Consider the following 17,301-nt stretch of genomic DNA (forward strand, 5'->3'; position numbering starts at 1 on the left):
ATCATGTAGTTCACTGCCCCGCCTGGTGTTTTGTGTCTATATGACAGCTCACAGGACACGGCTCAGAATATCATCTATAACCCTTGAGAAAGAACTAAAGGTCCTTGACTGTGCTTAATGACTACATTATTATTATTTAGTCTCCTCTGACTGTTTTCCTTTGTTTCCACATTTCTCGCTTCTCCAATTCAACATATTCTTTGACTAAAGTTTTCCACAGGCAAAAGGCAGGCAGAAGACACGGTGAGGGGGCAAGGATCATAGAGTCCTCTCTTCTTCAACCACAGCCCTAGGGCCCCCCTCGGGACTTGGAATGGGCTGGTGCAAGGAGAGGCTCTGAAGAACACGCTTCATTAACTTCATGATTAACCCACCTCTGCTCAGAGCTGATGTAATTACTAACTGCAGAGCTATTGAGTTCTTGTGGGTGGTGATTCTTAAACCACTGCAACCTAAGGTTAGTACCTCTGGGGTAGCACTCAGAGTTCAAAGCCTGAGTGATTGCTCAGATTCAAAGTCTATAAACAGAGGCTCTATTGCACATGGAGCTTTGGTGCAGCTGAGTCCTGCCCACTGACCAGCCTCAGAACACTGGAAAATACAACAATGTGTTCCTCCTTTAACATCAAAGACTCTGTGAACAGATCTCTTTTCCTTGTCATCGAATGCTTCCCAATCTGGGCATGCTAACCAAGGCACCTGCAGTCTGCAGGCATTGTCTGAGGCCTTGCCAGGGCCCAGGATTGGAGTGAGGCCTGTGCCTGTTTATAAGCTCTATATTTCCCCTCTCTGTAACTTCACAGATGCTCAGCTAATATTTATTGAATGGCTGAATGGCACTGTACTAAATATTGAAGATAAATTGTCTTAAATATAAAGAAATCTTTCTGAGAACATCATTTAGCTAATATTTTTGTTTTAAAGGCAAATGTTTCTGGCAATTAGCAAGGCAAAATTTGATTTTCAAAAACAAGCAGCTATCACCAACAAATATGCCACAACGAACACTGCAAATCTCTATCTCTAAGGATACACAAGACAAACCACAAAGTACCTACATGTGGCTTCTTAATAAGTCTTAATCCAACACAACTGAGGAGACAGGATATTCATATGATTTATCATTGGCAGTTATTTCATTAAAACCACACAGCAATATCACATGAAGAAAATTTGTGATTAAAAAAGTACAGCTGCACCATTGATATGACATAAGGAAGCAGATGAGGTGCCCAAAGATTTCTTTGGCTTAAAATAACACACAGCTTAATTAGTGTTTCACTTTTCAAAGGAGAGTCCTCTTCGGCTGATCTTGAAAGATGATGTGGAGACCAGGACAACTCAACTGTTCTGCACAACAGTTAGAACTGTGAACTGATAAATTTGGATACTGTTGCTCTTTGAGTCCCTTCTTGTTACTTTTTGTGAATCTACTGTAGGTTTTTACATTTTTGTTGCCACATGGCTCACATAAAACATCTTAGAGGGACAACAGTAAATACTACACTGATAACAAATTAATTCCAATGACATGCAAAAGCTCTACCTTTTTATCCCCTTCTACGCATTTTGTTTTAGATGTCACAATTTACCTCTCTCTATATTGTATATCTACTAACAAAATATTTTCTCTCTTTAGCCATTTTAATACTTTCTTAAGACTACAGCTACCTGATTAGCACACTACCATATTACAGTGTCAGAGGATGCTGAATTGGATTCAGTATTTACATTTACAAGTCTGTTGCACATTTTCACTTCTTTCATATAAAAATTAGCATCCTTCATTTAGTTTGAGGAACTCCCCTCAGCAATCTTGTAAGACAAGCCTAGTGTGGTGAATTCCCTCAACTGTTGTTTGTTTGGGAAAGTCTTTATATCATCTTCATTTATGAAAAACAACCTTCCTGAGAAAAGTACTCTTGGGTGGTAGGGTTTTGTTTTTTTTTTTTTTTTCCCCATAAGTTTGAATATATCATCCTTTCTCTCCTGGACAGTCAGGTTTCTACTAAAAAGTCCACTGATATTTTTAAGGGAATTTCTTTTTTTGAGCATTTACTTTTCTCTTGGAGAAGGAAATGGCAACCCACTCCAGTGTTCTTGCCTGGAAAATCCCAGGGATGGGGGAGCCTGGTGGGCTGCCATCTATGGGGTCGCACAGAGTCGGACACAACTGAAGCGACTTAGCAGCAGCAGCACTTTTCTCTTGCTGCTTGTAAAATTCTTTTTCTTGATTACAAGCAATGTGTCTTAGGGATGATCATTTTGAATGAACTCTGAGGAGTGACCTATTAGCTACATGAACTTGGATGTCTAAATCTCATCAGATTTGGGACTTATCTGGTATTATTTCTTTAAGTACAATCTGTGTCCCTTTCCCCCTCTCTTGTCCTTCCGGGACTCCAATAATGTATAGGTTGTTTCTGTGAATGTTACCCCAGAGTTCACACAGGTTCTTTCACTCTTTTTCATTCCTCTTTTTCTTTGTCCCCTGGTTGGGTAATCTCAATGGTCCTGCCTTCTAAGTTACAGAGTCTTCTGCTGTTGTTGATGCTTTGGGTAGCATTTTTCATTTTGTTGCATTTCATTCATTGTAGTCTTAAGCAACTGATCTAACTAGTCCATCCTAAAGGAATTCAGTCCTGAATTTTCATTGGAAGGACTTATGCTGAAGCTGAAACTCCAATATTTTGACAACCTGATGTGAAGATCTAATGCATTAGGAAAGACCCTAATGCTGCAAAAGATTGAGGGCAGGAGGAGAAGGGAACGACAGGGGATGAAACGGTTGGCTGATGGCATCAGTGACTCAATGGACATGAGTTTGGGCAAGCTCTAAGAGTCGGTGATGGACAGGGAAGCCTGGTGTGCTGCAGTCCGTGGGGTCGCAAAGAGTCGGACACGACTGAACCACTGAATTGAACTGAATCTTAAGCAACGGAATCTCTGTTTGGTTCATTTTTCTGTTTTGTTTCTCCTGTTATTCTCTTTGCCTCACTGCAAAGCTTAAGGGATCTCAGTTCCCCTACTGGGATTAAATGCAAACAACAGCAGCAAATGCATCAAATCCTAACCACTAAACCATCAGCAAACTCCCTGTTTACTTCCTTTTTTATGCTTTCTATCTCCGTTTTTAAAAAAACTCTGAATTTATTCTGTGAAGTAACACCCTAGCTCAACAATTACTGAGCCCTAGCTCAATAATTACTGAGCCTGAGCTCTAGGACCCACAAATCACAAATAGGAGGCAATGCTGCAACCCCTGAAGCCTGGGTGCCTAGAACCTGTTCACAATAAGAGAAGCCCACGCATAGAGAAACCTGCTGCCCACAAAGAAGAGTAGTGCCTGCTTGCTGCATTTGGAGAAAGCCCATGTGCAGCAACAAAGACTCATGCAACCAAAAATTAAAAACAATAATAATGATGATGAGAAATTTTTTAAAATCTTATTTTCTTCATATATTGTCTTCCTGAATTTAATTGTTTATCTGTGTTTTCTTGGAGTTCACTGAACTTCTTCGTGTGTGTGCCTTATTTCATCATATGTCATCTATTTCATCACGTCCCAAGTGAATAGCCATGTGAGCTGACCTGGAAGAAGCCCTGGGCATCTTCCCATCCCCAGCACAGCCTAGAACTATGAAGACTGCAAGCATGAGTGTAGGTTGGAGCCCTAGAAACCATCCAGTTACGGGTGGGTCCAGCTCACAACCAGGCCAGCACTCTCAGGTTTTATATTAGTTCAGCAGCTTCTCCACATGTCCACAATGGAATTGGCCGGGGGTGGGGATAGGGGTGGGGGGCAGGGGGAGTTGCGGGGGTAGTGCTGTGTAAACGCAATCTTTACTTTGTCACTTCTTCATGACAGCTCTCTCTGCACTGAGGAGTCACAGCACGATCACAATTACTTTTTCAGTTCAGTTCAGTCACTGAATCCTGTCCCACTCTTTGTGACCCCATGAATCACAGCACTCCAGGCCTCCCTGTCCATCACCAACTCCCAGAGTTCACCCAAACTCATGTCCATTGAGTCAGTGATGTCATCCAGCCATCTCATCCTCTGTCGTCCCCTTCTCCTCCGGCCCCCAATCCCTCCCAGCATCAGGGTCTTTTCCAATGAGTAAACTCTTTGCATGAGGTGGCCAAAATATTGGAGTTTCAGCTTCAGCATCAGTCCCTCCAATGAACACCCTGGACTGATCTCCTTTAGGATGGACTGGTTGGATCTCCTTGAAGTCCAAGGGACTCTCAAGAGTCTTTTCCAACACTACAGTTCAAAAGCATCAATTCTTCAGCACTCTGCTTTCTTCACAGTCCAACTCTCACATCCATACACAACCACTGTAAAAACCATAGCCTTGACTAGATGGACCCTTGTTGGCAAAGTAATATCTCTGCTTTTGAATATGCTATCTAGGTTGGTCATAACTTTCCTTCCAAGGAGTAAGCGTCTTTTAATTTCATGGCTGCAGTCACCATCTGCAGTGATTTGGGAGCCAAAAAAAATAAAGAACGACACTTTAAGCAATCTTGAAACAATCTTGAAACATCTGAAAAATAGATGTTTTCAAAGAAGCCTCTTGGTCTGAAATTCTTCCTCTAAGAGATCAGTCATGTCAGATGCCTCCATCCATATCTCTGAAACATAAATAGCCAAATGTTCCTGATCTTTCTGTCTACATTCATTCTTTTGGATCCCCTCTGCCTAAGTCTCCACTTTCTTGCCTTCTTGTCCCATCTGAATATAGGGTGTGGGTGAGCACCAATTTGCCTTCCATCAACTTGAAGATATATATGAACTGATATAATTCACTTAGAAGGAGAGATCCTTGGAGAGACAAGAAATAGCAGCATCCTAAAGAAATAGTAGGAAGATATAGAGAAGAAACAATGGATTTATAAAAATTGGATAATCAAATAGACATGGGAGATGAGCAAAGAGGTGTCTGTATCCACTAAAGAAATAAAAGAGAGATGAAAAAGGAAGAGGTAGTTCTGTGCAGTTAGATTATTAATTGCCCTGTGAATATTGAGGCAGGATAAGGAAAGCTGTATCCATTCTCTCCCACCAGCCAACCTTCCACTTTGAAACTCATACCAGGCTGGTGTCCAAGAACAAGTTACAAACTGGTGATGTGACGTCTCAGAGGTGTTTAGAACTGTTTTGTTTTGTTTTTTTCATGAGTTCATCTTGTTAGGAAGAAGTGTGAGAATGTAGACCAAGTTTACATCCTTTTCAAAATAAGAGTGACCTGGAGCACTTGTGAGAATGCCCTCATTAGCTTCTAAGACAAGTGAGAAAGCAGGTCAGCCAACTAATCTTGCATTTCCTTTGAGAAAGATGGCATTTGAGGACCAATCCTCTAAAAGCATTTGACATGGAGCTTGCTAAATTAACAGCACAGCAAAAAGTTAATTTATTCAGAATATTTCATTTTGGGCAATTTTCATATGCCACAATTACAGGTCAGCACTACTCTATTGAAATACAGGCAATTAGAATATCTGAGGCTTCACCTCCTAGTTAATACAGCATCACGAGAAAGTCACTGGGGATGTTCCCAGGGCACTGAGTTCAACATCATCGTACCCAGCATCCTCTTTCTTCCCCTGGAGAAGCCAGAAGCTCTCTTCTCCTTCCCCAGGATCAGCTGCCTCTCTGGAGAAGTTCAGACAAGAGCCTGAAGTAGAAAAGAGAAGTTTGATTAGAACTGAGACACGAGGATGGGACAGAACCCTCTGGTGGAAGGGAGTCAGGCAAGTGCTTATGACAAAACATCCCTGGGACCCAGGTGTGGGGAGGGAGGCTCAGGCTATTTCACATGAGTTCCAGTGAGGATGGATCCCAGCTGTCCTCTCAGATCCAGTTCATGTGGTCTCCTGGGCCTCAGTGCATGGGGAAATCCTGCATCACAGGAGACCTGTGCTCAGGAGCTCTGGGAGACCTGCTTCCAGGCAACACAATACCAAGGAGATGCCCAGCAACGGTAAGAATCATAAAAAGGAATTTAAATGTTCTCCTTTCACAGGTGATAGATGCAAATTTACAATAAGAGGGAGACTGGAAACAGGAAAAATCAGAATTCCTCACTCACAACCCAAGTCTGCTCTTAGTTGACTTGACTCCTGTTCCCAAATGTCCACAAATAGTATCACAGGGGCACCCACAGATATCTCCTCCCCAGAAACTACACAGGCCCTCAGATGGAGAAATACTCTTTTCTAGAGAATGAGTGTCTTCTCGCAGCTACTGAAATATCAGTTTATTGTGATCCACACAGTCAAAGGCTTTGGCATACTTAATAAAGCAGAAATAGATGTTTCTCTGGAACTCTCTTGCTTTTTCGATGATCCAGCGAATTTTGGCAATTTAATCTCTGGTTCCTCTGCCTTTTCTAAGTGCAGCTTGAACATCTAGAATTTCATGGTTCATGTCCTGCTGAAGCCTGGCTTGGAGAATTTTGAGCATTACTTTGCTACCATGTGAGATGAGTGCAATTGTGCGGTGGTTTGAACACTCTTTGGCATTGCCTTTCTTTGGAATTGAAATGGAAACTGACCTTTTCCAGTCCTGTGGCCACTGCTAAGTTTTCCAAATTTGCTGGCATATTGAGTGCAGCACTTTCACATTATCTTTTAGGATTTGAAAGAACTCAACTGGTATTCCATCACCTCCACTAGCTTTGTTCAGAGTGATGCTTCCTAAGGCCCACTTGACTTCACATTCCAGGATATCCGGCTCTAGGTGAGTGATCACACCATCGTGATTATCTCGGTCATGAAGATTTTCTTGTATAGTTCTTCTGTGTGTTCTTGCCACCTCTTCTTAATATCTTCTGTTTCTGTTAGGTCCATAACATTTCTGTCCTTTATTGTACCCATCTTTACATGAAATATTGCTTTGGTATCTGTAATTGTCTTAACCAGATCTCTAGTCTTTCCCATTCCATTATTTTCCTCTGTTTCTTTGCATTGATCAGTGAGGAAGGCTTTCTTATCTCTCCTTGCTATTCTTTGGAACTCTGTATTCAAATGGATATCTCTTTCCTTTTATCCTTTGGTTTCACTTCTTGTATTTTCTCAGCTATTTGTAAGGCCTCCGCAGACAACCATTTTGCCTTTTTACATTTCTTTTTCTTGGGGATGGTCTCGATCCCTGCCTCCTGTACAATGTCATGAACCTCCGTCCATAATTCATCAGGCATTCTGCCTATCAGACGTAATCCCCTGAATCTATTTGTCACTTCTACTGTATAATCATAAGGAATTTGATTTAGGTCATACCTGAATGGTCTAGTGGGTTTCTCTACTTTCTTCAATTTAAGTCTGAATTTGGCAATAAGGAGTTCATGATCTGAGCCACAGTCAGCTCCTGGTCTTGTATTTGCTGACAGTATAGAGTGTCTCCATCTTTGGTTGCAAAGAATATAATTAATCTGATTGTGGTACTGACCATCTAATGATGTCCATGTGTAGAGTCCTCTCTTGTGTTGTTGGAAAAGGGTGTTTGTTATGACCAGTGTGTTCTCTTGGCAAAACTCTATTAGCCTTTGCCTTGCCTCATTTTTGTACTCTAGGCCAAATTTGGCTGTTACTCCAGGCATCTCTTGACTTCCTTCCTACTTTTGCATTCCAGTCCCTTATAATCAAAAGGACATCGTTTTTAGGTGATTGTTCTAAGAGGTCATGTAGGTCTTCACAGAACAGCAACTTCAGCTTCTTCAGCATTACTGATTCGGCATAGACCTGGATTACTGTGATATTGAATGGTTTGCCTTCATGTATGTGACAGTGCAAAGATATTATTAAAATATTTGTTCTACCTTTGAATTTGGTTCAGTTCAGTTCAGTCAGTCAGTCATGCCTGACTCTGTGACCCCATGGACTGCAGCACACCAGGCTTCCCTGTCTATCACCAACTCCCAGAGCTTGCTCAAACTCATATCCATCGAGTTGGTGATGCCATCAAATCATCTCATCCTCTGTCATCTCCTTCTCCTCCTGCCTTCAATCTTTCCCAGCATCAGGGTCTTTTCTAAGGAGTCAGTTGTTCGCATAAGGTGGCCAAGGTATCCATGCTTCTACTTCAGCTCAGTCCTACCAATTAATATTCGAGATTGATTTCCTATAAATTGACTGGGTTGATCTCCTTGCCATCCAAGGGTCTGTGAAGAATCTTCTCCAACACTACAGTTCAAAAGCATCAATTCTTCAGTGCTTAGCTTTCTTTTAAACATGTTGAATTGGTAAGTTTCTCTTTTGGCCATGACACAATGTTTGTGGGATCTTAGTTCCTTGACCAGGGTTGAACCTAGGCCCTAGCAGTGAAAGTGCAGAATCCTAACCTCTGGCCCACCAGGAAATTCCATAATCTATAAATGTTCATGCAAGTATATCACATATAAAGTGATAAGTTTATGTCACATTATGGAGACATAAATGCCAAAAGCAGAGTGATTCCTCACTCCTTGCGAGGAGTCTGACAGCATTAAATATGGCATATGTTCAAGATGATGCTACCAAATATATGAGATTACCTGTATTTTGACTCTCTAGGGAGGCTGGGCATTGAGGAGCACAAATTCACTCTTTTCAGATAGAAAGATTGCAGGAGATCAACTGACCCCACTCACCTGTCTGAGAGGACCTCACCCCATTCTCCTTCTCTGGGGGCACTTCCTCCTCGCTCCCCTGAGAGGCAGAAGGAGTTCCAGGCACTGGTACTTCTTCAGCATCATCATAATTTTCATCAAGGACATCAGTCCTCTGATCTGGGGGTTCCAAGAGCAGAGAAGGGAGTGGAGGAAACCACAGTAAGTGGGTTGGACTGGGGAATACCTAAGATACCTTCTGACCCAGAGTTTCTGAGTTTCTGAATAGAGGCACCAATCACTCTTTGTTTCAAAAACTTTTTTCTCTAAGACCATGTTTCATTTTGATGTGTCCATAAGCCAAAACACAATTTTACATATCTTAATATTTTCTGGTGGAAACTACATATCTCAAAGCAACTCTTTCACCATTGAGCATTGCTAAAGTACTTTGACAAATTGTGCTTTACAGATGTTATTTTTTAAAACATTGTGTGCCTGTGGTGATTCTGGACACAGAGAGACCAGCCCTGACATGAGACATCACAGAACAGCCAGAGAAGAAGGACGAACCCCATCTGGACACAAGGGATGCCTCTGGTCCATCAAAGGAAAACCATTCCCCTTAAATCTCCTCTCTATGAGGGAAACTCTCCTCCCCAGAGCCCAGCCGAGGCAGGTCCACCTCTATTTCCTGGAGCGGATCTGTAGTCACTGTTGTCCTCACCATCCCTGGTGTAATACGGCAGTTTAGTCAGGGAGAACTCTGACGGGAAGCCTCATGTGGAGACAAACATCACACAACACACAGGATTTTTCCTCCCCACACCCACGGGACCTGTGTTAAGGCTGAGAAATGACAAGCCTGGCTTCTGCAGTGTAGTCAGAGGCTGGGAGGTCACGGGGCTCTGAGAGGCCATCCTGCCTTTTTGGAGGAGCCGTCTCTGTGAGCCTTGGCACACATGGGGTCTGCAGATGCTGAGAAGATGTGCACAGCCAGTGGGTGGTGACAACCAGAGATCCCAGGAGGGCAGACAGAGACACTCACCTGGGCGGCCCAGACCTTCCTTCTGGGTCAGAAGGTAATCGAGCTCCTCATACACAGCTTCAGCAAGAGTATCTCCATAGCTAGATAAGGCTGAGAGATCCCCCAGCAGGTCAGAGAAGCTTCCCAGATACCCCGATCCAGCCAGCCCACCTTCATCTCCCTGGTGCTCACATGGGGGCTGCCAGGACCTCAGCATCATCTCCTACCCCATGCACCATGTCAGCACCTTCTCCCCTCGTCTGACCCTGATTACAGCTCAGCGCCAACTCTGTCTGGTCTCACAGGAGAGGCCATGACTTATGAGAGTTCACACCCCAGTCCTAAGAACCTCTGTCTACTCAGCCCTTAGAGCTCAGCACGGAGCACATGGAGTCTGCAACTCAGAACAGTACCTGGCCCAGGTTCTCCTCCTCACACCTGCCCCATCTCCCGCCTCCACACACTCTCCCTCGTCCCCAGTTCCCCCTGCAGCCCACCTCTGCGCTCTGCTCTCCTTCTGAGTAGCTGAGTCACCAAGATGATGAGGACCAGGAAGAGAAGGGCCCCCAGGATGAGGCAGAGGATCCCAGGCAGGGAGAAGATGCCAGGGAGAGGATTTGAGGTTGTTCTGGTCCCTAAGGAGAACAGGAAAAAGGGCTGGAGATAGTCTTGGGCACAGAGAAATCTCCTGTGTCAGCATTTTCAGGAGCTCCGGACAATGGCGTCTCAGCCTCAGACAGTGTCAGGGCTCACCTGGGTCTCGTCCTGAGACAAGTCAACTCCACCCTGGCCAGTGTGGCCTCGAGGCAGAGGTGGGGATTGTCAGGGAGCTGCCCTGCTGAGACAGCCTCTGAGGACCCAGGTCATCCCTTCTCCTTGGGCTTCAGGAAACAGGACATCAAACAGTGCAGGGACTTGCACCTCTCTGATGAGGAGCAACACTCAAGGTCAGGTGGGAGTTCCTTAGATTCTATAACATGGAAACCAGACTTCCTTGGACCCCAGGCATGAGAATATTTGACCCTGGACATCAAGGCAGGGGATTTCCCCAGTGTAATGCCCTGGCTGCTCCCCAACAGCCACAGCTCCTCCAACTCTTTCTTATTCGGAGCTGTCAGAGAGCCCACAGAACAGGTCCCCAGTACTCAGTATTCTCCCTTGCCCGTGGATGGATCACAGTACCTGCTGTAGTCGTGGGCAATGTTGTCCTTACACCTAAAGAGAAAAACAGTAGTGTGGGGAAGAAGAATTGGCCAGAACACAGGGCAAATCTTTTCCCTCCTGAGCCTGAAATCACCCCTCAGTTTCCACAACATCAGTGTTCAGTCCTCCCAGCTCCCTCATCTTAGATCAGATCCCCAGGACATGGACACTGTCTGAATACAAACTCCCCACCACGCCCAGTCCAGCACAGTGCCCCTGTGCTGCCCCAGCTCACCCAGGGTGGACCCTGAGCCCCTCACTCACCAGAGCACCTCACACCAGCATCCTCCTCGTGCTTGCAGTTGCTCTGCCCCCAGGGCTCCGCAGCACAGTCCCACAGGGAGGACTCCCGGCCCCCACACCGCACATCGTCCAGCCAGATGCTCCCATTTCCAGGGCCGAATGTCGCGGCCCGCACGGCTTCCAGGGCCTGGCCACAGCCCAGCTGCTGACACACCACCTCGGCCTCTGCCAGGCTCCAGGAGTCATCACACACGGTGCCCCAGGAGCCGCTGTGCCAGACCTCCACCCGCCCTGAGCACTCGTTGTCTCCTCCTCTGAGCCGGAGCTTCTCCCTGTCTGAAAAGGCAGCAGCCCTTCCTGTGACTGCCCTGGTGGGAGGAAGGAAGCCCTGGGAGCCAAAGGGGAGGGGGCAGGCTGACGTACCTGTGCAGGGGGCAGCAGTTGGACAGCTCTTGGGTCTTTTTCCTGCAGAAGCAACAATGGGAAGCTATAGTTCAGGGACAGCTGGGGGAGGTCTTGTCCCCAAACATGAGTATCTAAGGTTTTTTTTGTCACAGTCAAATGACAAGAGACCACAGAAGCTTCATCATCTACTTGGCTGAGAGGTTCACTGCATGTTATCAGCAGCTGAATTTACTTTATCTAATTAGTTGTTTACCATAACAACAGCAAACAAACAGACACAGAGACAAATACAAACATACACCTACATTTTGTAGACTCAACCAAATCAGTTAGATTTGGAAATATGAAATCATACTGATGACATCCTACATGGTTGGGAGTGACACAGAAACAGACAGTAAGTCACCTGCACACGAGATGTAGGCTTCCTCCTTTGGAGAGCATGAGTTGTAATTCCAAGGGTCAGAAGGACACTGCCAGAGAGAGGGGTCAGTTCTCTGGCACTGGATTCCATCTACCCAGTGGGGTCTAGAACCTTCCCTGAGACCAACAGAGGTGTTGAGACTTCCACTGTCCCCACAGCCAAGCTGACTGCAGATGATGGACACGGTGACATCATCCATGGGGCTGCGGCAGACACTGCCCCAGGTCCCGTTGTAGAAAATTTCCAGCCACCCAGCACACTGCTGGTCCCCACTGACCATCCTGAGGGCCAGGAACTCTAAGATCAAAAGGAAGGAGACAGGACACAATGAGCACCCCCCTCAGAGCTCTGGGTTTTCCTCTCCCCCAGAAATAGTGACCATACACCCCTGACCCAGGGGAGGAGATGCCCACTGGGTGACAAGACTGACTTTTACCTCCCTTTCACCTGATTTTGTCCATTAATGTCTGTATGCCTATTTCTACCACAACAATGTAGATATGAACAGAAGGGAAGACCAAACTGGGCAGCTGCAGTGATGGGAGCTGAATCCTGATTCCTGACAAAACTTCTAAAAGAACAGAAAATGATGTGGACAGAGAGGTGGTTGACAAATAATGGACCCCCAGAGATGTCCACAGCCTAATCCCCGAACATGTGACAGTTACCTTACATTTCAAAAGAGATTTTACAGACGTGATTAATAAGGACCTTGGGATGGAGACATAAAACTCAAATATTGTGGATTAACCATGTGAGCCCAGCCTTACACATCTTTAAACCCGCTATTCTGAGAAATGTATCATCTTTCCCAGCTCCAGTCAGAGGGAAATGTGAGTGAGGGAGAACGCTTGGAAAGGCACTGTTTTCTGAAGAAGAAGAATAAAGAGGGCTCTGAGCCAAGAAATGAGGCCACATGGGAAACCAGAAAAAGCTGGGAGAAGAGTTCTGCCCAGAGACTCCAGAAGAACACAGCCCTGTGGACACTGGGATGTTGGCCCATGGAGACTCTCTTCAGACTCCTAGCAAACAGAACTGTAAGGAAAAGTATGAGTTTTCACTATGTCAGGCTCCGCTGTCCATGGGATTCTCAGGCAAGAATACTGGAATGGTTGCCATGCCCTCCTCCAGGGGATCTTCCTAACCCAAGGACTGAACCCACATCTTTTACATCTCCTGCAATGGCAGGCAGGTTCTTTACCACTAGCACAACCTGGGAAGCCTAGGATTTCCAGGTGTTACTTCCACAGATAACTGCAGAGTGAGCCCTGCTTTCAAGTGTTAACTGTAAGAAACAGCTCTGTCAGGAAACACTAGTGAGAATAAAGGACCAGAATCTCAGCTGCCTCAGGAGGAAGTGAAAGCACCCCGTCTTCACGTCTGTTGGAAAGACAGGCTCCATGGGAGGAAGCCTCCTTCTCTGGTCCTTTCAGCATCTCTCCATCAGGGCTCAGACCCCTGTCCTCCAGGGCCCCACTCCTCCCCCTGCCTGTGGACAGCGTGCAGCACAGACCTGAGCAGATGACCCCTGCATCCTCCTTGTGTCTGCAGTCGTGCCGCCCCCAGCCCCGGGAAGGGCACCTCCACACGTGGGACTCCTTTCCTGTGCAGTTCAGGTCGTCCAGCCAGATGGGCCCTGATCCTGCCCCGAAGTGAGCAGACCCCGTGGCATTGAGGGCTTCTCCACAGCCCAGCTGCCTGCACACCACGTGGGCATCGTCCAGGTCCCAGCCGTCATCACAGATGGTGCCCCAGGAGCCCTGGTCAAGGATCTCCACTCTCCCAGCGCAGGGACCACCCCCGTCCACCAGGCGGAGCTGCCTGCTGTCTGAGGAGAGAGAAATGGGACGATGGGGTGGTGACCTCAGGGGTTGAGTAGCATCTTCTGTCCTGTGGGACTCTCACCTAAGCAGTAGGGGGCGCTCTCCTCTGAGGCCGCAGAGCCTGCTGGTTCAGACACGGAGTCGTTGCACTGGGGCAGCACCCAGGTCTGGTTTCCTGCAGAAACAGCAATGATCAGGGGTCTGGTTGGGTTGAAGAACAGGAAACTGAATTAAACTAAATAATAACCTAGTGATGGAGTTTGAGATGAAAGCTGTAACAGCAGTGAAGTTAGTATAGAGCTCAGTTTCTCCAAGCAGAGGTCTGCTTCTGACACTGCCACAATTTTTGTTTAAGCCAAGCTTTACACTGAGAACGAGTTAAATAGTGGGTTCTATACCTAAATCTATATCTAAATAGAAGAAACAAAACAAAATCTTTTCTGAAAGATTTCTAAAAGTTTTTGTCTTCCGTGTCTGTCACTAACAGAAGGGAAAAAACTCATATAAAAGACATCAAATGGAAAACCAAAAGGAAAAAGAAGACATTCCCCAAAATTACCCAAATACTCAACTATTAGAGTTACCTGACAGAGAATTTAAATAGCCCTGATTAAAGTGCTCTTAAGATTAATTGACAAGATGTTTTTCTTGGCAGAGAAATTTTAACAAAAAAGAAATAAAAGTTCTAGAGCTAAGAATATTTGAATTTAAGAACTAAAGAATGAATATATAAACACTTTAGATCAGCATAAAGCAGTTACTAATACAGAAGATCAGAGGACAAATATTCTACTAGGTTGGTGCAAACATCACTGCGGTTTCAGACCACGAATTTTAAATCATTATAATTAGGCTCAGACATATCTTTATTAATCAAAATAGGAACCATTACAATCAACACATTTTTGCCAATGAGAAATTAGTTTGTTTTTTCCTGTAGTGTAAAGCTGTGCTTTGGGATTTGATGAACTCTTGGAAAGCATTTTCTGCCTCCTGTTGGTTGTGGAAGCATTTTCTCTGCAAAAAGTTGTCGAGATGCTTGAAGAAGTGGTATTCAGTTGACAGGAGTTCAGGTGAATATGGCAGATGAGGCAAAACTTGGTAGGCCAACTCATTAAACTTATGAAGCATTGCTTGTGTGATGTGTGGCCACGCGTTGCCATGGAGAAGAATTGGCACCTTTCTGTTGACCAATGCCAACTGCACGTGTTGCAGTTTTTAGTGCATCTCAGTGATTTGCTGAGCATACTTCCCAGATGTAATGGTTTTGCTGGGATTCAGAAAGCTGTAGTGGATCAGACTGGCAGCAAGTTTGGCTTTGGGAAGTGCTTTGCAGCTTCTTCTCAGTCCCACCACTGAGCTGGTCATCACCAGTTGTCATATAAAATCCACTTTTCATCACAGGTCACAATTCAATTGAGAAATGGTTCATTGTTGTTGTGTAAAATAAGAGAATATGATGCTTCAAAATGACCAGTTTTTTGATTTGTGGTCAGCTCATGAGGCACCCACTTATCAAGTTTTTTCACCTTTCGGCATTTGCTTCAAATGCCAAACGACTGTAGAAAGGTCAACATTCATTTCTTAGGCAACTTCTCATGTAATTGTAAGAGGATCAGCTTTGATGATTGCTGTAATTGGTTGTTGTCAACTTTCAATGGCGGGCCATTGCACTCCTCATTTTCAAGGTTCTCATCTCCTTTGCAAAACTTCATTTCTTAAAAAAATTCTTTATTATTTATTTATTTTTGGCTTTGCAGGGTCTTTGCTGCTCCTCAGGCTTTTCTCTAGTTGTGGCGAGTGGGGACTAGTCTTTGTTACAGTGTGCAGGCTTCTCACTGTGTTGGTTCTCATGTTATGGAGAACAAGCTCTAGGGCTTCTGGGCTTCAGTAGTTGTGGTTCCCAGGCTCTAGAGCACAGGCTCAATAGTTGTGGTGCACAGGCTTAACTGCTCTGCAGCATGTGGCGTCTTCCTGGACTAGGGATTGAACCCGTGTCTCCCGCATTGGCAGGCGGATTCTTTACCACAGAGCCACCAGGGAAGCCCTGCAAATCTTCCTGAACAACCACTGCACTATATGTTCATTAGCAGTTCCTGGACCAAATGCATTGTTGATGTTGCAAGTTGTCTCTGCTGCTTTATGACCCATTTTGAACTCGAATAAGAAAATCACTTGAAATTGCTTTGTGTCTAACATCATGTCTATAATCTAAAATACATATGAAATAAGCATCAAGTAATAAACCATAGCAAAATAAAAAGCAAGAAATACACATTAAATGATGTGTAACATAACCACATTTATTTAAGAATACATTCCAATATCAAATGGCAAATTTCAACAATGCAAAACGGCAATTACTTTTGCACCAACCTAACTGCAGGTCACATGGTAAGTGTCCTGGTTATACTGCTATGTAACAAATTTCCCCCCCAAAATTTAGCCACTGGAGGAAAAAATATATACTTCATTTTGCTTAAGACTTCCTGAGTCAGTAATTTGGGAAAGACTCAACAGTTCTGTCTTGGGGTCTTTCAGTGCTTGCACTTAGGTATCATCTGGGGCTGCAATCAGCTGAGAACTGGACTGAACCTGTGGTTACATAAGGAAATTCCTCATAGTATTTTAGTGGTAAAGGGACATCATGACAGCAACCTAATCCAGAAAGATTTTATATGTTCAGAGAGAAATGAGACAGAATGAACCAAAAACTAGCATTGAGGGATTCCAGTTAAAGGTCATCTGGAAATGTTTATATTATTCTTCTAACTTTGCAGTGTCTCAAATTACATCAAAATTAAAAAAAAATGTTAAAAGGTGAAAACAAGTCAGAGATAATTCATTCCTAGGACATCGTCCATAAAAGAAATACTAATAACATAAAAAATAAATAAAATGCTTAGGAAAAATATAGAAGAAGGTGGACAAAACTTCTGAGAGAAATTCAAGACCTAGCTGAATGGAGGGATATATTATGTCAATGGCTTCCCAGATGGCTCAGTAGTAAAGAATCTGCCTGCCAGTGAAGAAGTGGGTTCAATATCTGGGTCAGGAAGAAGCCCTGGAGGAGAGCATGGCAACTCACTCCAGTATTCTTGCCTGGGGATCCCATGGACAATGGAGCCTGGGCAGACTGCAGTCCATGGGTCACAAAACAGTTGGATGCAACTTTGTGACTAAACAACAATAAAAATTATGTCAATGAATTGAGAGATCCAAAATTGTCAAGGTCAGTCATTCTCAAATTTCTGTGTAGATTAAATCTAATTTTAATCAAAATACCCTTATGCTGATTTTTTAGGAAGTGTGAAAAATAACAAGCAGATTCCAAAATTTAGACAAAATACAAAATACCAAGAATGACCAACACAGTCAGTAAGAAAAGGAACAAAGTTAAAGGAGTTAATATAAAGTAACCCTTGTAAATTAAAATTATCTAGACTTATTATAAAGTTATAGTAATTAAGAAAATGCAGTATTGCTGCAAAGATAGACAAATGATACAGTGGAACAGAATACAGAGTCTTTAAAAGGACTCAGACATATGTACTCTTCTGCTTAAGATAAAGGTAGTACTGCAGT

The 17,301-nt window shown here is 44.3% G+C and overlaps 2 protein-coding genes across 3 annotated transcripts in view; one reads left to right on the top strand and one right to left on the bottom strand.

Annotated features, from left to right (window-relative positions):
- LOC102402808 (antigen WC1.1) overlaps nucleotides 1–17,301 on the top strand; it is a gene marked incomplete in the record, with an annotated part of 1,152,186 nt that overhangs the window by 637,971 nt on the left and 496,914 nt on the right.
- LOC123465666 (antigen WC1.1-like) overlaps nucleotides 5,394–17,301 on the bottom strand; it is a 61,150-nt gene continuing 49,242 nt past the window's right edge. Inside the window, exons 11-20 of one of the 2 annotated variants that reach the window (XM_045165271.1) lie at nucleotides 13,799–13,891; nucleotides 13,556–13,717; nucleotides 11,876–12,190; nucleotides 11,488–11,529; nucleotides 11,086–11,400; nucleotides 10,801–10,833; nucleotides 10,116–10,253; nucleotides 9,640–9,729; nucleotides 8,634–8,771; nucleotides 5,394–5,681 (exon numbers count right to left, since the gene is read on the bottom strand). In XM_045165271.1, coding sequence (XP_045021206.1) covers nucleotides 5,536–5,681; nucleotides 8,634–8,771; nucleotides 9,640–9,729; nucleotides 10,116–10,253; nucleotides 10,801–10,833; nucleotides 11,086–11,400; nucleotides 11,488–11,529; nucleotides 11,876–12,190; nucleotides 13,556–13,717; nucleotides 13,799–13,891 — 1,472 coding nt within the window. In that variant the 3' untranslated portion in view covers nucleotides 5,394–5,535. Of the gene's footprint in view, nucleotides 5,682–8,633; nucleotides 8,772–9,639; nucleotides 9,730–10,115; nucleotides 10,254–10,800; nucleotides 10,834–11,085; nucleotides 11,401–11,487; nucleotides 11,530–11,875; nucleotides 12,191–13,406; nucleotides 13,722–13,798; nucleotides 13,892–17,301 lie in introns of both variants that reach the window. The other variant, XM_045165270.1, reaches the window with a different exon arrangement.

The sequence above is a fragment of the Bubalus bubalis genome, chromosome 4 (assembly GCF_019923935.1).
Source record: "Bubalus bubalis isolate 160015118507 breed Murrah chromosome 4, NDDB_SH_1, whole genome shotgun sequence".
Lineage (NCBI taxonomy): Eukaryota > Metazoa > Chordata > Mammalia > Artiodactyla > Bovidae > Bubalus > Bubalus bubalis.